The following is a 24563-nucleotide window of genomic DNA, read 5'->3' on the forward strand; positions in this document are numbered from 1 at the left end:
TATTTTTAATGTTTAGTTTTTTATAATCATCTGTCTTTATATATATATATATATTTTTTTTTTTTATTAATTTATGCCAGAATAAATTATATTATATATATATATATATATTAAATAAATAAAATTATTTTAAATTCTACATAGTGTGTAATAAATCTTAATATATATAATGTTTCTGTTAATGAATGTAGGATTCAGATAGTGATGATGATGATGAACGTACACCAAAACGTAAAGGAAAAAAAGGTCTATTTGGTAGTCTCTGGGGTGATACAAAAAGAAGAAGAACTTTTGACTTTGAATTTTCAATGAAGAAACGAATGAAATATTTATATAAGAGTCTTATTGATTATACTGTAAGTTAATTATTTTTTGTAAGTTATATTTTATTAATTATTTGTAAGTTAATTATTTTTTATAAGTTATATTAAGTTATATACTTGTAAGTTAATTAATTATTTTTATATACTATAATATAAAGTGCACAAATTTAAATTATGAAAATATTTTACTCTTTTTTCTTAATATTTTAAAAATTTATGTAAGTTGTAATTGTAACATTGACTTTGAAATAGTGATATTTTTCTTCAATTCTACAATTATAACAATTTAAATTTGGAATTACAATAAACTCTTGCTAATTTGGACTAATAGAGACTAAATAATGAATATTGTTTGAGTTAGAGGTGTGTTTTCTTCAATGACATGGGAAATGAGAAGGTGGATATATAGTATTGTAATTTATTATATTTGTCTCTAAACAGAAGTTTTACTGAGCTGAGTTATACTGCTAAATTTATTATTGCAGTAAATGAACTCAGTGTATTTTGTGACAGTATATTATACATCAATGTACAGTGGAACTTCTCATAATGAGTGAAACAAATTGTAAAATAATGACTCTCTTAAAAGTGATGTTTCACATAATGAGTGACAAGGAGAGAGAAAGTTCCAGATTGTGCACATGGTCCATCAGTCTGTGTATAGCACTTGTTCCACTAGCATCTTACTGTCGCTTGTGATCAGATATTTTTCCAAACTTGTGTTCATATATATTACATATAAACATCAACGGCCATAGTCTGTTATATAATAAACATGACAAACGATATGCCAAATTCTTGGTTAAGGCTACAATTAAATATTAGAAATTAATTAATTTGACTAGAGGTAGGCAGTTATGCTGCCATCTCGTAATAAATTTAATGACCAGTTCCAAATTAAATTTTAGAAATGTCTAAATTAAAAGTTAATTATTTATAAGTATTAAATTTAATATGAGATGAAAGCATAATTGCCTACCTCTAGTCAAATTAATTAATTTCTAATATCATTGAGTTTTCGTCTGATGGAGAAAAATTTTTTAAAATTTAAAATATAAAGTGTTTGTCTTGGAACACAAAATAAAAGGTGATCCCATTTTGGGCAGACTTAGTCTTTATTTTAAATTTTAAATAATTTCTAATATTTAATTATAGCCTTTACATAACCAAGAATTTGGCTTATCGTTTGACGTGTTTATCAGACATATATTATCTGTAATTTTTTTTTTCCTGCAAATAGAATTTGCATTTTGTGTGGTTTATTCCATGCTAGAAGAAATGATGATGATTCAGTCTCCTTAACAATGTATATTGTATAAGTTTCTTTGAATAAACATTATACATAAAATATTTGAGTATTTTTTTGGCATGGAATGTATTTTTGTATTTTACATTAATTTATATGAGGAAAAATGTTTCACTTAATGAGTGTTTCACATTACGAGTACGATTCTGAAATGAATTATGCTCGTTAAGTGAGGTTTCACTGTATTGTCTTTCGTAACTTATTGAATACAGTAATATAAAGCATGGTATTGCAAAGACTTTTGGATATTAAAAACACTCATTAATTATAATTTTTGCTGTTATCAAGAAATTTTAAATTGAAACTTTTTTAAAAATTTGTTTGAATTATGCAATCTGATTTGTTAGGCTTCAAGTGAAAATTTACAGTGTATTATAAAATTTTGAGCTTAGAGTAGATGGTTTAGTAAGAGATATAAATTCTTGTTTTAGTAATAAAATTTTGAAAAATTAATAAACCAAATTGTTTTATTTTATTTAAGACTAGGCATTTCAAATTATTTAGAGTTAAAAATGCTTTTATCATTCTGATTTCATTATATACAACATTTTCTTCTTTATTTAAAGTTCAAAATTGAATCTTTCTTCATTTCACGATGCCAGAAAGATTCAATTTTGAAAAAAATCTACCTGAAGGAGATCTTAGTTGTAGACTGAAAATGTTAGTAACTGTCTTATCACTTATATGCAAGGCCTATGTAAGAGATAAGATTGTTAGGTTGGTGAAATTTATATTGATTAACGTCTTGTTATTAGAAGATTAATTTATATAAATTTTATCAATAATAACAAAATTTATCACCAAAAAAAGGTCATTATTATAAATATGCCATTCTCCATACTCCTAAAATCACTATGAAATAAGGAGTATTTAATAATATATTTTTATTTAAAAAAATAATTAGCAATACTGAAAAAAGTTTGAAAATAAAAAATAACAGAGTACTTGTACTTAAAGTGATTGATACTTATACATGTACTGAAATAATGAAGTAATTTATGAAAATGATATTTGATTATGACAACATGATTAGTTAATGAACAGTATTCTGTTGTATAATCAACTGTATCACAATTTGTAAACCATCTGTTCAGTAGTTATAAATGTCAAAAATCAATATTGATTCTGTCTTGAATTTCACTATTTAGTAGAATCTCATTTTAACAAATTGAGGAACAACGGATTTTTCAGAATAACAGATTTTTTTCTCCAGGTCCTGTCAAATAAATTAATTTTACTTCTTTTTAGTGGAACCATAACTTGGAATAATGGATTTTTTTTCTAGTTCCCTCTTCGGTAAACATCATATTTTTTTCAACATTTAATTAATAATTGAATGTTTCTGGATACTGAATTCAAAAAAGTACGTTGCATGCTATGTAAACTAAGCATACAATCATCACATTTCTACTGGTTATATTGTAACTGCACTTTAGTGCTTTCCTGTAACATGTTGATTAGTGGAGGGAAACTACTTCTTGCTTAACTCTTTCAGGTGTGCATGTGTGTGCAACAAATGTGTGCCGCACCTTTGGGGCTGTCGTAAATGATGTCCACACTGGAATGGAGGGAGGAGGTTGAAATTCAATGGACGTCTGTTTTATTTCATTAAATTTTATACAGTTTATGCATTTTATTATTCATAAAATGATAAAGGTTTTCAGAGGGACTGAGTTTTGTTGGGTGTCCAAAGAGAGGAGAGGTTACAGAAACTGGGACAGTGAGGAAAGTAAAAATTTTAAGAAAAATGCAGACATAATTTATGGACAGTCCCTTTGTTGCAGACAAGTGTTTGGGAATATCACACCTTGAAATAATGTTTGTGTAACAGTAACATTTTGTACTGACAATGTCACCAAAATAAGTCCAGAAATGTGCTATCAGAACAAACCAAGATGGGCAAGTTTTTTTAACATATCGTGAAGTGTTAATGGTCATACATACTTTGTTGCTTTATAATAGATACAGTTTCTGTCAGCTTTGTTATGTTATAATGTATGATCTTGTAATTTATGTGTTTATATAAAATAAAGGATAGAATCTCAGGAGGCTAAATAATTTTCAGTACAGGGGTTTTTTTTATGTAAGAGTTTAAAAATCAAAATTTTTTTCCAAACAATAGATATTTTCCTGGGAGTGTGAGAAATCTGTTGTTTGCAATATAACAGATTTTCAGAACAACAGATGATTTTTGGCACCCTAAGTAATCTGTTAAAATGAAATTCTACTGTATAAAATTTCTACTTGGCATCATTTATTTCAAACTTTTTAAGTAAAAATATATGAACCTAATTAATATTTGCCCTTTTTAAGACATATAAATATGAAGTGATATATCATTAATACTTTGAATTACTGTGTAAATTATGTTGTGTATAAATTGACTTCTAAGCCTGAAAAAAATCTTTCCAAAAATATATGAGTTGAGTTATGTGATGATTATAAAAGATGAACCTTTGCTAAGAAATGGTAAACAAGCAGAACAGTGTTCGAAAAAAGTTCTATGCATCACTTAATGTAACTCCTGTAAGTTGTTGAAAATATCTCTAGGTTGTGATTAATGAACTTATTTGATATAGAGTATAATATAAAAATAAACATTCAGTAAAAATGAGCAAATATACCTGTATCATGTACTGCTTCCAATAGCTGATACCAACTGTATATCACTGATGGGTATAACATGAGAAAGACATAGCCTACTACAGTGTTTTATTATCAAATACCATATGATATAGTATTACCATTGTACTAATATTGAGTATACTATTAATATTTTATTGGGAGTCTTGATTTTGGCTCAGATGTATTTACCAGTATATACAATAGATTTCTTACCAAGATAATTTATGTAAAATTTTTAATGGTAGCTTGGTATCATACATGCAGCTTATATTCCATATTATTTTTTGTAAGAGCAATATGTTATTATTGAAAGGTATTCAATTAGAATTTTTATGAAAGTGGTGTTACTTTATTGTATGCTTTTATCATAGGTGACCAAATTCCACACTACATTTCACTTCTAACTTACTGGTAGTCTACAATATGTTATGAATTTAATTTATAGATTTAAATCAGAATTTTGAGCTGAAAATCTTGAGGTCAATTCATACACTTGCATACATATTAAACTGATTATAAAATAGAGAAGACTGCAAATGTGAATTATATAAAAATTACATATTTAAAGTAATATTTCTATAATTTAATTGTCAATTTTTTTTGTTAATTATAAGAAAAAATTCATGAAAAGATTAGTTTTAATTATTTAGTGTAACTATAAGCTATATGAATTTTATGAATGTAATGAATAGAAAAATATTTTTTTTTTTATTAAATTTACATTTTTGTTAATAACTGTTCCTATTACTTTATTTTTGAAGTATGAAATGATGATTTTTACATCTAATTTATTTATTTGTGAAAAGGATGAATCAGGAAGGCCATTAATTACAATGTTTATGGAGAAGCCATCTAAAAAAGATTATCCTGATTATTATGAAATTATAACTAATCCTATTGACATGAAAACAATTGAAACTAATATTAAATTAGACAAAGTAAGTAATTTAAATTTCATTTATATTTATTTATGAAAAATATCTTTTGACAATTAAATTTTACATCCCATTATGATTTGTTTAGTTTTATAAATTGGATTATTTTCTGTAGAAAATAATTATTGAAAACTTCTTTTAAAAATTGATAAATCATCAATTGATTTGATATAAAATACTTTATTATTTTAATTCATTTTGTATGAAAATGTAAATAGTTTTTAATGTTACTGTTAATTTTTGTATTTTTTTAGAAAGGCATTAAAATATTATTGGTTATTTCTATATTACTATATCCATTTATTGCATTATGCATTTTAGCATTAAAAAAATCAATAAAATGATTATTATTTTGAAGTGTGTTACTAATTTATATACAATATTTTTATTTTATTACAAAAGTTTATATAATTTAATTCTTTTATTTTAAAATTATATTATTACCAGATCATAAATATGGTATTCATATACATGTATGATATAAAAAGACAAACTGTTAATGTTTCAAATATTTACTGTGATTTACTTCTACAATATTCAGTTGTCAGAATGCTAACTTTGACTTCAGAAAATTGGGAATTAATAAAAGATTACTAGTGTATTTTAAAAGTAACAATAATTGCAGTTGTTTGAGTTTATGCTTATTTATGTTATTATTATTGGTATTAGTTTATTAACTAATGTTTCATTTCATTTCAATAATCTTTTTTCTTTAACTTTTCCTTCTGAATTTTTAAGCTGTTATTTAGAATGAAAACAAATTGCAGGGAAAGGGTTAAGTTATACTGAAAAACTGTAAGTAGATCATAAGTATAAAATTAATACAAAAAGTGTCTTAATATTTCTATTATTATTAGATAGATTAAATAGATTGACTTATATAATATGTATAATTTTGTGGTAAACGGTACATTGAGACTTTTTCCACACAATGTTTTATATCACTCATTTACTTGACATATTTCTAAATGTTTCGATCATTATTTTGAAAATAAGTAACAATTTAAATCTCAATGTTTCCTAAAAATTTATATTATTGCATTTAGAAATATTTTGTTAAGTTACAAAATATATCTACAAATTTTTCATTAACAAACAGTTTTAATAACACACACTATTGTTTTTTTGTTATTTTAAATGGCTATCATTTAGTAATATTCTGTTTGAACTTAGTTTTTTTCTTACTTTTAAATTTGTAAAATATGTGTTCTTTCTTATACATTTATACATTTCTCATAAGATATTCAATTTTCTAGTTTTGATTTGCCTGATGATATTTATATAAAATGATCAAAAACATTAGTGTATGCTCTTAAAGCTGTACTAAAGATATTTTAACACAATTATATTAGTTATCAATACTGATATGAACATAAACATTATACATATAATATTTTAGTACTTTGATAGAATTTGAAAATAATCTAATATTAACATTCGTTTATTTTTAATGAAAAAGTTTTTGCATAAAAAAATCAATAAATCTTTGTAATAATCAAGGAAATACTATAATATTTCTAATTTATTAATTAACAATTACTAATATTGTTAATTAATAAATTAGATATATGTTGTTAATCATATTAATTTTGATTTGATTTTAATTCACATTAATTTTTAATTGTCTATAAGTTTTTAGTCTGTAATCAGAATAAATAAAATCCAATATATCATTTTGACAAATTTTTCAAAGTTATGCCTATTTGAACTCATTTTACTTATTAAAGTTATAATGAGTAATTATTAATAAAAAGACAAGCATTAAATTAAACAACTGTGAATTTTCTAGCATTTGGAATACTTGAAATTCATATATAAATATAATTTGCTTAATGCAATTTTATTTAGTGTGGAATTTAGTATACTGTAATTTATAACTTGAATATATATCAGAGGAATCAAGTAATGCTAACATTGCCATTAATGTATTTGGTAGAGTGGTTCTGACATAATTTTGCATAACAATTCAAATAGAAAATGTGCCATTAATTTATGCAGAGCATTAGAAAATGCAGTTTGTTGAAATCAAGAGCTTGATGCAGGAAGGAATAGAACACATCTCCAAGTAACATTGGATAATTTTTTTCCTTATAATAGAAACATTTAAAAATTCATTTGCAGAATAAAGCAATAAAAAGGTTTAATAGCATTATTCATTTCATTTTCTTGTAGTTTTTTTTTAAAATAGATTTTGTAACTTAATATTATTTTTAAGTACAAAAATTTCTTTTCAAATGAATTATCATTTGTCTTATTAAATATGTTTCCCAATAAATGCAGATTCAACTAGTGCAGCAATTTTCTAGAACACACTAATCAAATTATATGGGAGTATTTTGGTAGTTTTACTCACAAGTTGATTTTCCAGTATAAATTATAAAAAATAATTTATCCCAGTCTGTAATAGTGATCTGGTGCTTTTAGTTGTATTTAAATTCAAAAGACTTTTTCTGCATTTCAAGAAATTATTGAATATTATAACATTTTATTGGATTAATTTAATAACTTAAAAATTCAACAGAAATATAGCTTTTTTTTTTAACCTAAAAGAATTTAATAAACAGTATCATCTTTCAAACCATATTTGTTAACTATAGTATTAAAATATAAATTACATTTTGTTATATACAGTGGGTGATCAGTTAACGAACATAATTCGTTCCAAGACTTTGTTCACTATCCAAATTGTTCGTTAACCAATAGGCCCACCAGTGGCCAAGTGGTCTTTGTACCCTGAACACTGGTAATTCAGTTGTGGGTTCGTGCCTTGCTCAGACGGGCTGGCCAAATGGAGATTTCCGGGTTTTCTCCATGTCTGTAATGCCTAAATAGGGGCCAGTTTCCCTTAAAAGACCTCCCGGAAGACATTCCCCTATTCAGATTGCTCAAGTGTTGCGTTGCCATAACTTAACAAACAAACGTTAGCTGATTATTGAATTACCGTAGGTTTTTATGGAAATTTGAGTAATTTGTTCTGGAGACCCCAAAAAATAAAAAATGTAATTTGTATGTAATACATAAAAAATGTATTATATGTAATTATAATAATACATATATTCACAGTCTTGCATTTTTATTAGTCATGTTTTTTCCATTTGTGGGGGTTAAAGAATCTGTCTAATGTCGATTGCTTTTCTCTCTTCTTCAGGATTTTTCAGAAGTAATTAATAGCATTATAATTGTAGAGATTCCTAAACCTATTAACCTCAACCTGGTTTGGATGCCATTCTAAGATCGGTGTTCTGACATCCTCCCACTTCTTCAAAAGATCTTTAATAGCAGATATCGACATTAATTCTCTTTTTCAGAAGAAAACATATCTTGCTGAGTTTCTTGGCGTTCTTCTGTTGTCAGATCAGTTTCAGGTTCCATTATGAGCTTTTCAATGTTCTTTATTTTTCAGATGTGATTTTTGTTACTCCTTAATCTGCTTGAGTCTTCTTGATTATACTGTATATTTCTTAGATAAGATTGAACTGCTGCCTACTGTAGATCTGTTCAAGCCATACTGCCCACTCTACCTTTGCTATTATATTCTCATCTTTCAAAAATAGAAACCAATGCAAAACTTAACAAGTGCCTGCCCGACAGTCTCACAGATACTATAAAAAAGTTATTTCTATCAGAAAAATAAAAGTCTGGAATTACAAGGGAGAGTTTTGAAGTTCAGAGGAAAACTGTCCGATCAGTATATACTGGGTTGAGTGTCGATGTCCATGTCTCCTGCACTCCAAAAAGTTTCGAATTGTTGTCTGAAGACAAGGAAAGACCGATTGGTATTCATTATTTTATGTCGCTTCTTTTTGTGTTTCTTCTGTGAGGTGTTCGTTTTCTGAACATAAAAATCTTTCGTGAAAGTGTTCATTATCTGATTTGTTCGTTAACCGATAAACCATTGTATTTAAGTTTAATATTCTTTCTTTCATATAAACACTTGAGTTTTGAAATATGTAATATACTGATAACTTCTCTTTATAACATTGAAAATTCTCTCAATAGTTTATATTCTGTAAATACTAAATAAATGAAATAGAAATGTAATTCAATTAAAATTTTAGATTAATGTAACATTTTATGATTTTTAAGATTTTTAAAAATTTAAAACTTATTAGTAGTTAATTAGTTCACATTTTTGTACATAGTTTTAGGTAATTAATTAAATAATATATCATCTTAAACATTACTCAAAAGGTAAAATGATATATTCAGCAGAAATATTTAATAAAATAAAATTAATAAGATTGAGAAATAATATACGTTACAAGAAAATATAATAATAAATCATGTTAAATAAAGTTATTAGTAGTAAAAATTATTGAATATTTATATTCATTTTTGCTTTTACATAATATTTAAATATTTGTTTTAAATTTCAGTATCTTTCAGAAGAATCACTTATATTGGATTTTAAATTAATGTTCAATAACTGTCGCCAGTATAATGAAGAGGGTTCTCAAATTTATCGTGATGCTGAAACATTAGAAAGAATATTACTGGAAAGAATAAGAGATTTGGGCCCTTTAAGTGAAATTCATAAATCAGCTAGAATCTCAGGAAAGAGGTAAACAAGATGGGAGTAATGGTGGCACAACTACTCCCCTTTCATAAAAGTTTTAGTTATTATCCTTCTCCCTGTGATATCTGAAGTTTCTGTTGTCTTCTTTTCAGAACAATAACGGAGCTAGCAAGAGAAGATTTGTATGTAAAAAAGTAACCTTTTTTCTTTGATGTCATTCTTCTTTCTATCTCTGCACCACCATTTCTTACATTATTATTTATTCCCATGCACTGTATTGTTCTATTGCTGCTCTTGTCCTTTTATTTGGACGCTATTCAGCTGCACTGCCTTACTGACCTAATACATTTCTGGAAATGGTGTGCTTAATCTAACCATCTTCCGATTCATTTATTTTTCAATTAATATTTGATAAATGGGATATAACAAGCTATTAAGAAGTGGAAAGCAATCTTTATGATATATAAATATATAAAAATATTAACTCCAAAAATAATGGCTAATCTACTAATTATGGCTGTTGGTAAGAAGATGAAATGCCAAAAATAATGTATTGTATTATTCTGCATTTTTCAGTGACTTAATTTTTATGCTGTTTTTAAATTTGCTGCTGTCCACTTAGATGCCTTGTTTGCATCTTATAGAGAGAGAGCTGTTTGCAAAGTCCCATTAATTACATTTTACACTAATAGTGTGGCAGTACATTGAAAATATTTGAAGAAATGCATTGCAATAAAAAATAATCTATCATCTACTATATTATTTAATGACTATGAACTGAACATTTGTCATCATACTCAACTGAATTTGATTTGATTATTTTTCTTAATATTTGTATCTATGCTGGCTACACTATTACTTGTGATTGAAGCCAATGTAGTTTGATGATGATTGAAAAAGTTTGATTTTATAAAATCTATGAGAAGTGTCCTTTTTGAAATTTTAATTCTGTATTCCTTGATGTATATCAGGTTAAAATAATTAATCCTTCACATGAAATAATTGTTCTTGTAGACATTAAAAAACATTTTAAAGTCAAATAGACCTATTGTGATTTTCCTGCATTTTTGAAATTGAGGAAAATCATTTAAAAATTTTCAGTCTGAAAGGGAGCTTCAGATTTCAGGCAGGCATGCAACCTGTTGTATTATTTATTTTTATTTACTTATGATTTCTCACATTTATTTTCAAAACATCCTGTTATCTTCCCATTAATAATAGATTTTTTTTCTTTTCAGTTGATACTTTCATTAAAGATCACTTATATTGAAACAATGATTTAGAAATAAATTTATTTAAATACCAGATATATATCTATTTAAATTTATCAAATTTATTTATTGATATTGTCAAGTTTATTTAAATATTTTTAAATAAACATTTTTATAAATGCAAAATAAAAATAATAGTAATTGAAATGTTAAAAGTTTAAATGTAAAATATTGTAATTAAGATTGAGAAACTTTGTATATAATTATTATTTAGAAGTTTCAAACATTTTAAAATGTATATATAATAAAATGTAAAGCTTGTTAATTAATAATTTATGAATATTGTACTTCTCTGTAATTGATAAAGTATATAATTCATTATCTGTATTGTCAATATGCAGAATAATACATTCAAAAAATATAAAGAGACAGAGACAGAGAAAGAAAGTGTTAATTTAGTTGAAAAATTTTAATGTAGTTTAATATATTAAGTTTCTTCTTCTTTTTAACAGCCACTAGGAATAAATAATATAGATTATAAATATATTTAGCTAGAAAAAATTTACAATCATTTATGAAATGTTGATATATTTTTAAAATTATTTAAATATTATATAATACTAAGTTTAAGAAAATTCAATGTCTATTGCATAAAATTTAAACTTTTATTTTATTCTAGGAGCAGAAATACGTATTTGAAACAAAAATTGAAAACTCTTTATGACACCATTAGAGAATATACTGATAACAAAAATCGTAAACTGTCAACAATCTTTATGAAACTACCATCTAAAACTGTGAGTACATTATAAATTATTCAATATTCATTAAGTATAAATAAACAACAACTAACCCGTTATATATAAAGACCAACAACTGCCGAATTATCGGGCTAGCAAAATGGCTATAGTAATATTAATAATTTAAGTTAATTTGGTACTAGAGTTAGGCGTTAGGCGCCCTCTCTTGCTAAATTTAATAATTAGAATTTTAATTAATTTTAGTTAAGCCTAAATTTATTTAAATTATTTAATTAAAATTCTAATTATTAAATTTAGCAAGAGATGGCGCCTAACGCCTAACTCTAGTACCAAATTAACTTAAATTATTAATATTACTATAGCCAGTTTGCTAGCCCGATAATTCGGCAGTTGTTGGTCTTTATATTCATTAAGTTTTGTAGAATTTTTTATGATTAAAATTATTAAGATATTAAGATTGTTACTAATACACTCAAACCTGTTTTTGTGCGGTCTTTTTTTGTGCGATTTTTTATCTGGGCGGTTTGTTTTGTGTGATTTTTTGTGTGAGGTATATGAATTTCAATCAAATTGGTATAGTGCACAAAAATAATTGCACAAAACACATTGCACATATAAAAAAAACGCACAAAAAAGACCGCACAAAAACAGGTTTGAGTGTAATCATTAAGATGCTAATTTCTTTAAGTAGTTGCCAATCTTTATTTTTAATCAGTTTTGAATAATAAGAATACTTACTTTTAATACTTATGTTTTCACACATGAAGATGATATAAAAAAACTTCATTTTTGTTTGATATTTTAAGTGTATAAATAATAAATGGTCTTGCTGTTTTGAAAATAATCGTTAAATTATATTAAATATCTTTAATGTGTATGCTATAAAAATATATATATATACAAATATAATTTCTGTCAGTTAAAAAAGTAATCATGAATAATCTTAGTCTGTGATAAATTATTTACAAAACTTGGATTTAATGTATTTTTGGAAATGATATTGTTCCAAATTCATACTTCAGTCCCCATACACGATATATGTTTAATGACCAAAGTATGAACCTGTGCCAGCCTACAAAATGACTAGTTATATATACAGTATAACCTTTGAATGGTAGACACCATTGGGACTGATAAGTTTATCTGCTATTCAGAGGTACATGCCAGACGCCATATTGTATTTTAACCTGGTCATTAAATTTGCATTAGGAATGTGAAAACCAAAAAGTGTATAAAGCATAGCATATATAATTAAAATATATATACAGTATATTATTTATCTTTTCAGCTGTAAAAATCACAATTTAATTGAATTCTAAATAGCAAACAGATTGTATAGGATATTTTAATTAAAAGGAACATAATAATTACAAGAAAACATAACCTTTCAACCATGGGATAGTCAGGTATGGTGCTACCCCAAGGTAGTGGAGAATAAACGTGGGAAATTTTTAAAGTATTTTTTGACATGTTTTTTTTTCTCAATACTGTTTCAGAAAAAGATTTTGTAAACAGTTATGTCTAGTAAAGAAAAGTCTTTTTTTATTGTTACATAATTCATTTTTTATGTGAATTTTTTTTTCAGTAGTTTTTGGCGATACCCCCAAAAGATTACCCCAAAAATTTAACACTCTTATTAAATTTTCTATGGTAGCTGTATTCTATGTTGATCTAGTAATAGTCTCTTTAATCCGAAAAATTGATGGTAGACTTCCTCACAGCTTAACAGGTGAACAACACCCGAAAGTACTGTATAGGTGTAAAAGGAGTGTATGAAGAACTTAAGCACTGAACAGGGGTCAGAGAAAATAATACTGACCTGAAATGCATTTGTAAAGAGGCAATAAAAGAGTTTGAACCTGTTAAGCTGTGAGGCAGTCTATCGTCAGTTTTTCGGATCAAAGAGACTATTACTAGATCAAATTTAATGTATATATACGTTTCTCACCAATGCCACGCAATCGCCCTCAATGTATATATATGTCTCTCACTGCTGAGTGGTTAATGTCATTGAAAACTACCTGAGCGGAAGCTATGAAAATGAAAAATGAAACTGTTATGGATATAGGTAATAGGAGTTCAAATGTTGAGTTTTGTAACCCGACATTTAAACTTCTTGAACAGTTGACAATTTGCTAGCCACTTCAAGGGTTAAGAAATGTATTCAGTATTCTTGTATTTATAACATTATTTATGATCTAAGTGACTAATAAAAATTGATATAGGGGTTTGTCTGCTTTATAGTTATCGAGTAGGTGTAATTTTTCAAACATTTTTGCTTTTTTCAATAAATGATCTATTAAAAGTTACTTTAGCCATCACAAAGCTGTTAAGATAATAAATGAGGTCATAAATGCCAGAATACCGAATATCTTCTCACACTTTAAATTGGCTGGCAAATCTTCCTTTGAACTTTCACCACAATAAACACTATTGTCATAAATTTAAAACTTCCATTTTCATTACTATTGTACTATGGTTCTTGTTGAATGAATGAATAACTTTGGAAAAGTTTATGGTTTCTTGGTACCATAAGCTTAATTCCAACAATAAGACAGAAGTTTAATAACATTAATATGTATGATGATAAATGGTGATTGACAATTTAACCAGATTAGTCTTCTCTAACAGATAATGAATATTGTTTGGCTTTTTACAATTTTTCCTCTTCCCCTTTTCCTATTTTAAGTCAATCCTTATTCAATGCCTACGGTCAAAATTCTTCCTCTGAAAGAGTATTTGAACTGATTCTTTGTTTTAGTTTTAAAATATTTCATACGTGATTAATTCTTTCAGAATATTGAAGGCGGGAGGACTAAGATAGGTTATGGATGATGGCATCTGTTATTTAATGTCCACTGTTTAGAGGTGAATATAAAGGATGTCCTATTTCAGGGGTAGCAAACCTATGGCACGCGTGCCCAAAGTGGCATGTAAGAGAAATCATCTGGCACGTAATGTATCATATGATTTCTGTCTTTTTCTATCATCCTTTCTGTTTATCACCTGATCATCTTTTTTCAATCAGATTTTTTACATTTATTCGAAATTAAAGCGTATTCGTTTAATTTCTTTAAATATCATTATTTGAAGTCTAATACATTGGCACGCATTAACATCTTTAAAGCTAAGTATGCTTACAATATGGCATGCGGACTCAAAAAGGTTTGCCATCCCTGTCCTATTTGAAGGGTCTGGGGATTGTGAAAATGTCTGTTAATGAAATCTCCATTATATGATATGTATATGTAAATTAAATGGCCAATGCCAATAAATGTGGCATTGGCCATTTAACTTCAGGATTTGGCCGGCCATATCTAAAATTTTGACTCCAATTGGTCAAATTTATTTTTTTTTACATTTAAAAACACTAATTTTAGCTTGTAATAAACTGGTTTTTTAACATCAGTTCTATACATGCATACATACATTTGAGAAAATATCAAGTATTATTTTGAATATTTTATAGTAAATTTATATTTTCAGTTCAACTTCAGACAAATTTAGTAAGGAATAAGATGAAATTATTTGGTGAAAAAACAATGTTTCAAAACATGTTTTATTAAATTTAAAGCAAAGGGAATTATAAGTATAAAATGTACAAATAAAGAAGACAATTCTTAGAAACAATTGTCTTCTTTAATATGTCTTTGTGTCCTCAACTTAATTTTTAACTTATCTCGTCTACTAGAACTTTATCAATTAACAGGACTTATTATACTGGATTTAATTACTGCATCCATAAATCCAGTATAATAAGTCCTGTTAATTGATAAAGTACTAGTAGAAGAGATAGGTTTAAATTATCTTCATTTGTACATTCTTAATTTGGTACAAGTCACCTTGCACTTGTAATAATCAATAAAGTATTTCTTTGTATATGAGTATCAAATGAATTCTTATTTTCCCATGACTGTTTTGTGCTTGACAATACAGCTCCTTTTCTTCTTATGATATTGATTTATAGCTGGTTAACTTTTCTTTAATAATGGTAAACTTGTGTTGTACAGTGATTTCAACACATCATATTCAGTTCTTATTTTGCGAAAATTATTTTTCATACCATAATTATAACCAGGATACTTCATTGATCATTACGTCTCTGCCTGTCTGAAACTTGTATGCAAATATTGACTTTTGATTTTCTGTTCTCAAATTTCCTTTCAGAAAGTTTAAGCATTTTTGCAATTCGTATATATAAACTACAATGTATGAGTGGTATTTTTTTTAACTTCTGATATGTCAGGATAAAAACAAACTGTAAAGATCAAAACTGTTATACAGTGGAACCTCGGTATATGACCTTAATCAGTTCCTGATGTTTGGACTTATACCGAATAGGACGTATACCAAACCAACCTTTCCCATAAGAAGTAATGTAAAAATGATTAATCGTTCTGATGTAAAAAAAAAAAAACTCCTGTTGATATGGTATATCAATGAGGTTGTAAAATAATTGAAACACTGAGCACATTAATAAAAAAATAAATTTTATTATAGATTTTTAAAGTTATTACAGTAATAATCGTAAATAATTGCTTCTGATACTCTGTCGCAAGCACACTGTTTTTCAGTTATCCAAAGCAAAAGCAATTTCTTAACATGATCTAAGGTCTCCGATCTCTGTTTAGAAATTGATTTATCTTCTTTTGCAACGTTAGCAGATTTAATAAGGTCTTTATTTTTCACGATTGTCGATATCGTCATTCTCGGAATACAGTATGCAGCAGTTAAATCTCAAACACCCATGCCACCTTCATATTTCTCAATAATCTTTTTTTTTCAGTTCCATTGTGATTCTAGTCATTTTTTTAGCTTTCTGTTGCTTTTCATTTGCCTTTTGCAGTTTATGATTAATAAAAGTAATAAAATTTACTTACAAATTAAAATCAGAAGAAATTTAACAAAGTTATAGACCATGGCACCACAAGCATCTAGTCTGGTTTAGTACACCAATAGTGCTACTTGTTCATAGATGGTGCGTATAATTGAGTTAAGTCGTATACTGAACAGAAGTCATATACCAAGCAAAATTTGTTTCATCCAAACAGGACGTATTCCAAATTGGACATATTCTAAAGCAGACCTATACCGAGATACCACTGTATTTACAAAAGTTAGCTACATCTATGTTGTTTGTTTTTCCCTTTTGTAAATCATTTCCAATTTAATCATTATTTTAGCTTATACCTGTTAATCAATAATTGGAACCCATATGTTTATCTAATGTCACAACTCCTGGATTTCTCATAATTCATGTAAGTCTCCTAATGATCTTTTACAATTTTGTAACATTACAATAAATTTATGCTAACTTGTATACATTATGTTAACCTGTATGTAATTTTCTCTATATAGTTGTAACACGAGTTGAAAAGGGACATAAAATTGTCCGAAATGCATACTCAAAGAAATAAAAAGTTTTTCTAAAGCTTGTCCTCCTTTTTATTGATGGTATAATAAGTTTAGCGAAAAAGAAAAGCCACCTTAGCGCTCGTATAATTGAACACAAGACTAGACAAGAAGCGTACCTCATAACTTTTCAACTACTTTTCTATGTAATTGCCATTTTGTTTTAGGCATTTATCATACTATACACCAGCTTTTTTTATATTTTCATCAAAGAGGAAGGAAGGGCCACCTGATCAATCCTTTACCATGGCCTTCAACTACTTGTTAGTTTGGAACCACTGCCCTCCTAATTATTGCTTCATGTGAGTGAACAGATGGAAATCACTTGCTGCTAAATCTGGGCTGTATGCTGGATGATCAGACACTTCCCATTTGAACTTCTGGAGGAGTTCAGTCACACTGTGTTATCATCAGTGCAACCATATACTGTGAGGCTGTCTGACAACTATGACAGGCAGTACAAAGCAAGAGAAGAGAAATGTTATCAGATCTGTCCTTCTCCCTGATAACATTTATCCTCATACTAGTACAGACACAGGAACTCCTTCAGAAGTTCAAATGGGAAGTGTTTGATCATCTGCTGTACAGCCCAGACATAGTAAACACTGTATGATTACCATCTGTTCCCTCATACAAAATGGTGGATATGAGGACAACAGTTCCAAACTAATAAGGAGTTGAAGGCCATGGTGAATGATTGATTGAGACACCAGGCATCAACCTTCTTTGATGAGAGTATAGGAAAGCTGGTGCCACTGTATGATAAATGCCTAAATTTAAACAGCAATTATATAGAAAAGGAGCTGAAAAGTGGATCTAGCTTCTGTAAATAGAACAGTTTTGATCTTCATAGTTCTTTATTTTTTTCTTGTCACATTGGAGGCTGGAAAAAATAGCCCCTTGTATTTGTAACTTCTTCCTTTTTTTATACCAAGAAAAGCAGATGAGTTTTGTAATATACTCTTCATTTTCTGCTAGATGTTCCACAAGTTTCATGAACTGAAAAATGTGAAAAAGATACACTTTTGTGTCATCACAGTTTTTCTTTAAACATTGTTTTTGTGCTGACTTTTTGTAGTAATAACAATGTAACAAAACAAAATAAAATCAAAATTTAAAAATAATCAAAAGCTTTAAAACTGTGTTATTTAAAATCATAGAATGTATAAAAGTGATAAGAAACAAAAATTAATAATGGAATTATTAAAAGTTGACATTAATGGAGTTAATAAAAGTTAATAATGTTTTTAAATTCAAAGCATTAAAGTTTTGAATTTGAAAATATTTAAAGAAATATTCTGATTAGTTTTAAAATCTTTTTAGGAGTATCCTGATTATTATGAAGTAATCAAAAGACCTTTGGATATGGACAGAATAGGAAATAGAATGAAAACTGGGCAGTATGATAGTTTGGAAGATATGCTATCAGATTTTGTTCTGATGTTTGATAATGCCTGTAAATATAATGAGCCAGATTCACAAATATATAAGGTAAGCTTTTATTTAATTCATTTCATAATTATAAATTCTGAGAACTGGTAGTGTAACTGGCAATATATCTGCATGGTAGGTGGGACTTGTGGATTCAAGACCTACTCCAGGCTGATTGTTTTCTTCCAGTTTAGTCTAAAATTATGTAATTAATATTATAATTATTATTAAATTTAATACAAGATGGCACCTAATGCCTCCCTTTAGTGTAAAATTCATTTGTAATTTAAAATTATAATTACCAAATTATAGCCCAATTATTTACAGCAGTTGTGGGTGTGTCATTTGAGAAGTAGGTTATAATTATTTCTTACATCATTTATATTTAATTAGCTTATGTGTTCACTTTCTATAAAGTAATATTTTTATTTCTTATGATAATTTTATTTTTTAACTTTATATATTCTTATATTTCAAGTGTTTTCACATTATATTTATCTATGTTTCAGATAATTGTTGCTTCTTTATTATTATTTGTTATTTGGAATGATTCATTGATATGTAGCGTGAACACAGCTTAACTTTACATCTAAACAGTCTCTCTTGTTTGAGGCTAACAAAAACATCTGTTCTTCTACAGCTATTTTTTTGCATTTATAAAACACTGTATGCATGAGTTCTAGTCACAACTTATCAATGAGTTACATAATGATCTTTTGATCTTTTGATGCATTTTATGTTGTGACTCTGATTCAAAAATTGAGAAACTTTGTACTCCCAAGATTTGTCTTTGAATATTTGTCTTTGTTGAAATTAACCAAGTATAGAATTATATTATTCTTAACTGTCTCAAAAATTGCATTCAAGAAATTGAGTGTTTGAGACCATTAAAAAGAAGTTATTTATGTGTTCTGTTTTGAAAATATAGGACCCTGAAGAAGATCCAGAACAGTAATTGATAACGTTACTACATATTCCATCAATAAAATAATATGCACTAGAATTTATTTTACGGTTCCTTAGTGTATTTTGTTTTGATTACACCTACTCCAGTCTACAAATAGAGAATTTATTGAAAACAATGAGATTAAGGTAGTACAGTGCTGCCAATTTACCTTACACAAAATAATTAGTAACTATTTCATACCAAGCAGATTGACAGCACTGTGGTTGTGAACAACAATATTCACAACCAGGAGAGTCAAGAGTTAGAGTTAGAAGTTAACCAATTACCATTTACTGATTAACTTCTAACTCTAACTTTTGATCTTTGATTGTGAAATAGCCATAAGAAGATCTTTTTTCAAGGCCCTCGTATGGCCAAGATGTTTTCACTTTGGTCATCTGGCAGTACCAAATGAGACACTAGTTTTGATTTTTAAATTAGTTTGTTCATTGTTATATGAACTCGTAAGGATTATGTTAGTACTATTAGTATTTGAAAATCCAGCAGAAGTTCTCAAGAATACAGAGAACTTTTTTACTTGTAGAATTGAATATTTCTTGATTTTTGTATTTGAATACTGCTATCTTTAGTTGGAATCTTTTTGGATTAATTTGGATGAAATGTAATAATAAAAGTAATATTAATATAAAAATGAATGCAATTGTAATACTGTAGTGACATTTATCTGGTATACTTTAAAGATTAAAAAAAGAAAAAAATATATTAATATCTGTTCAAAATAGAAACATGCCAAAATGGAAAAAATATTCAGTACCATACAATTCTAGTTTACACAATTTCAATATAATAATTTCTTTTTATTTTATTGTTATACAGTAATTTTGAATTATTTTCCTATATTATTCTCTTAATATTTAATGAGTTATTTGTGACTTATTTGAATTTTTGAACAGAGTTAAAAATATTTATAATTAATTATTTATATTATAATAAAATTTATAATTTTGTAAAATGTTAATCAATATAATTTTTTAGGATGCTCTAACCTTGCAGAGAATTGCTCTTCAAACAAAATTAGAGCTCAGTGAAGATAATCAAGATGGAGTTCCTGATGTTAAAGCTCTTGTTCAAGAATTATTGACTAATTTATTTATATCTGTATATAATCATCAGGTAATTTTTATCTTTAATAATTTATATTATGAAGTAGTGAAGCTGATTGAAAACAAATTGAACTATAATTTAAAATTTTAACTTTTGTAAATTTTATATACAGTACAGTCAAACCTGTTTTTATGCGCTCTTTTTATGTGCGATTTTTATTTGTGCGATTTTTTTAATGCAAATTTTTAATTTGTGCGGTATAGTTGGCGACTAGTCTCGTGCGATTCGTCATGTCTTACGTTGACTTATTATAGCTAAATAAACTTATTATAGCATAAACTTATTATAGCATTTTATTATTACATTTCATCCACTTATTATAGTAATATTATTGCATGAATATGCGAAAAATGAAATAATTTACTTTTTAAGTCAACAAAACACCACCTGGACAAAAATATGTAAAACAGACGATAGACCAGACGATGCAGTCAAGTGCTGACATCTGTTGTCAATAAATTCTATTTCGTACGGTTTTGAGTTATTTTCTATGTGAGACTTTTTTTATGCGGTCCCTGTTGACCGCATAAAAAAAAAATATTTTTTAATTGTGTCGCGAAAACTATTATTTACAGCCATTCGTGAAGTTTCGTGAGATTTTTTTTTATGCGTTTTTTTTAATGCGGTCCCTATCCCCCGCATAAAAACAGGTTTGACTGTATATAATTTTATCATATTTATCATTATTTTTAAATGAAAACAAAGTAATAAATAATAATTAATTTTTCAAATTATTATAACTTGAAAAGATATATTATCAAATAATATTAACTCAAAAATATTTGATATCATTTAAATCAGTATTTATGATTTTTCTTAAACTACTGAATATTCAAACTTTAAGTAATGGCCTTTTTCAAGGGTCCTATCAGCTCTATATTTCATGTTTACCATAAATAAAATACTGAAAAGTTTATAAAAGCCAGAAACAAAGTAAAACATTGTTTAACGTTCTAAAAATAACTATCTAACAAACTTCTTGACTGTTGAATTTTAAATAATGTTTTAGTGTAAAACAGGTAAAAATATTTTTATGATATTAATGATATTTCTATAGTTTTTAATCTAGAATATAACTTAGATCTTTTTTTCAGTCAAGTAATCTTATCTTTTTTTCAGTCAAGTATTTGAACATTTCCATCTTTGAACTATTTATTTAACAATTTAGAATGATATATAACAAAATTAAAATTATATATTCAAAACAATTACAACAGAATAAAACAAAATATCACAAAAACTAGAAAATAATATAATCATTCACAGACACCATTCATACGGTTTCAGCAGGCATGTTTATTGGAAAAAATCATGTTTTTGAGTACTTTCAGAGACCTTTGTCAGGCTATTATATGATTTCATAAATTGAATGTGATTAGTCAAACAAATTAAAAGACATTTTTAAAAAAAATTATTTGATTAATAATATATAAGGTATAACTAGTATAAGGCAAACTAGTATATAAGGTGTCTGTGAGTAATAGAATAAAATTTATGAAAATTATACAAATGCATGCCAGACATTCAAAATTAAATAAATAAAAATATAAATAAAGGGAAAAGTAAACACAAAAAAAATTTTTATATAAAATGTAGACTAAAATAACCAAATATAATTTGTAGAAAATAAAATGATTGTAACAAATATTTCTTTAGTTTCATAGTAAATTTTGATATTAACCACTTACAGAAAGAAAAGAAATTGGATGAATTTATCAACCATACACAACTATTGTTAATTTTGTACTCATCTTGTATATTAATAATTATTCAATATGGATTTTAATTAATTGATTTATAATTATTAAATATTGCTTTTTGTTAGTTAAATTTTACTTCTTAGATGTTTTGGTTAATCATAAAATTTAGTTAAAATTTTGCTAAAACAATATTTCAATTTTATAAAATCAGGATGAAGAAGGACGTTGTTACAGTGATTCATTAGTAGAACTATCTGAAACAGATACCTCTTCTGATCCTCAATGCCCTATGAAGTAAGTTTAATAATCTAAATAAATATTTATTATTTTAAAATATAAATAAATTTTTATAAATTGAGTTTTACATTGTATTAAATATGTTAAATATTATATTTATTCCTCTTATAAAGAATGAATATACAGTATACACAGAAATTAGTAGTCTATTCAAATAGATATAGTGATAAAAACAAGCTTCGTGAGCTGTATGTAATTTATAAATACAAATACTTATGGTAAACATTAAGAACAAGATGAAAAAATAAAAAACCAAGATAGCTTTATTTATATCCTTTAAAAACTTGCTGAAATATAACAAAATGGATAGAACAATTAGATCTGAACATTGATATTCATACATATAAATAAACAACAACTAACCCGTTATATATAAAGACCAACAACTGCCAAATTATCGGGCTAGCAAATGGCTATAGTAATATTAATAATTTAAGTTAATTTGGTACTAGAGTTAGGCGTTAGGCGCCATCTCTTGCTAAATTTAATAATTAGAATTTTAATTAAATAATTTAAATAAATTTAGGCTTAACTGGAAGAAAAGAATCAACCCGAAGCAGGATTCGAACCCGCAACTTCTGCTATCCGTGCAGACACGTTACCAGTTACGCTACCCGGACCTTCGGTCCGATCCTCCCCTTCCAGTTGATATAAGATTACCGTACGACCATCGACGGCTGTTACAATGCCGGCTGGGGACACATTAATTGCCCACGTCCTTCCAAAGGCACTCAATGGCACTCAACGGCCTCCCAAAGGCACTCAACCGATGGTCGTACGGTAATCTTATATCAACTGGAAGGGGAGGATCGGACCGAAGGTCCGGGTAGCGTAACTGGTAACGTGTCTGCACGGATAGCAGAAGTTGCGGGTTCAAATCCCACTTCGGGCCGATTCTTTTCTTCCAGTTAAGCCTAAATTTATTTAAATTATTTAATTAAAATTCTAATTATTAAATTTAGCAAGAGATGGCGCCTAACGCCTAACTCTAGTACCAAATTAACTTAAATTATTAATATTACTATAGCCATTTGCTAGCCCGATAATTCGGCAGTTGTTGGTCTTGATATTCATACAATTGATTGACACTTCTTAATACTATCAATATTATACTGTAGTATCACATTGTTTTTTTTTTTATTTTATCTTTTTGTGTGTTTATTATGTATATAGAGATTATATATATTTATAGAGATTATTATATATTTTCTAGTAGATATATATAGATATATATATCTACTAGTCTAATCTAGTTTTTTCCATGGTTGAATTACCAGTAGTATAGTTTTTAAAACATCTTTAGCTAGCCATCCCTGTGATATTATTTTACTTTATCACATTTTCTGTATGAGCACTTCTAGTTCCAATTTTATCAAACTTATTTGTATTAAATTTTATTGATACTAAACTTGTATTGATTGTAAGATAATACTAAACTTTATTAAATTAACAAGAAATATTTAATTCAATGTAATAAGATGTGTAGAGTATTTCATAATAACATTTTTAAAAGCTGTCTTTCATATTACATTAGAATCTACTTATAGTAATCACTGTTGACTCACTTATAATGATGATGATAACTGAATTACAACACTAAAGCAGGATAAGCAAATAATACTACAATTAACATTAAATTGTACACTCCATTAGTTATGATTATCACTTTACATTGTTATAGGAGTCAGAAAATGACTTTAGTTTGGATTAACGGTTTTGGAGTCTACATTTCCATCTTCTCATCCATTATATTCTGACAAATCAAACTAATATTAGAACATACCAATATTTAAACTGTTTGTTACTTGGTATTGTGTGACAATTGGGTTTTAATCTGTATGAAATTTAAGGTGACTAAGTTTACACAAAACAAGTTTGATAAGAAAGAAAAGTGTTTAATTTTACTTTTGGTTTTATTCTTAGAATGTATTATTTAAGTTTGTCATAATATGTTATGTAAATATTTGTTCTGTAG

At 26.8% G+C, this 24563-nt stretch overlaps 1 protein-coding gene across 9 annotated transcripts in view; it reads left to right on the forward strand.

Moving 5' to 3' along the window:
- polybromo (protein) overlaps positions 1–24563 on the forward strand; it is a 137016-nt gene that overhangs the window by 67964 nt on the left and 44489 nt on the right. For 7 of the 9 annotated variants that reach the window (XM_067267525.1, XM_067267527.1, XM_067267523.1 and 4 more), the window contains 8 exons: positions 192–356; positions 5061–5192; positions 9566–9750; positions 9858–9899; positions 11596–11713; positions 18413–18580; positions 20463–20600; positions 22503–22585. In XM_067267525.1, coding sequence (XP_067123626.1) covers positions 192–356; positions 5061–5192; positions 9566–9750; positions 9858–9899; positions 11596–11713; positions 18413–18580; positions 20463–20600; positions 22503–22585 — 1031 coding nt within the window. The remainder of the gene's footprint in view (positions 1–191; positions 357–5060; positions 5193–9565; positions 9751–9857; positions 9900–11595; positions 11714–18412; positions 18581–20462; positions 20601–22502; positions 22586–24563) is intronic. The other 2 variants (XM_067267524.1, XM_067267531.1) reach the window with 1 other exon arrangement.

Source organism: Centruroides vittatus, unplaced genomic scaffold, assembly GCF_030686945.1.
Source record: "Centruroides vittatus isolate TY-2023 unplaced genomic scaffold, ASM3068694v2 contig_3051, whole genome shotgun sequence".
Classification (NCBI taxonomy): Eukaryota; Metazoa; Arthropoda; class Arachnida; order Scorpiones; family Buthidae; genus Centruroides; species Centruroides vittatus.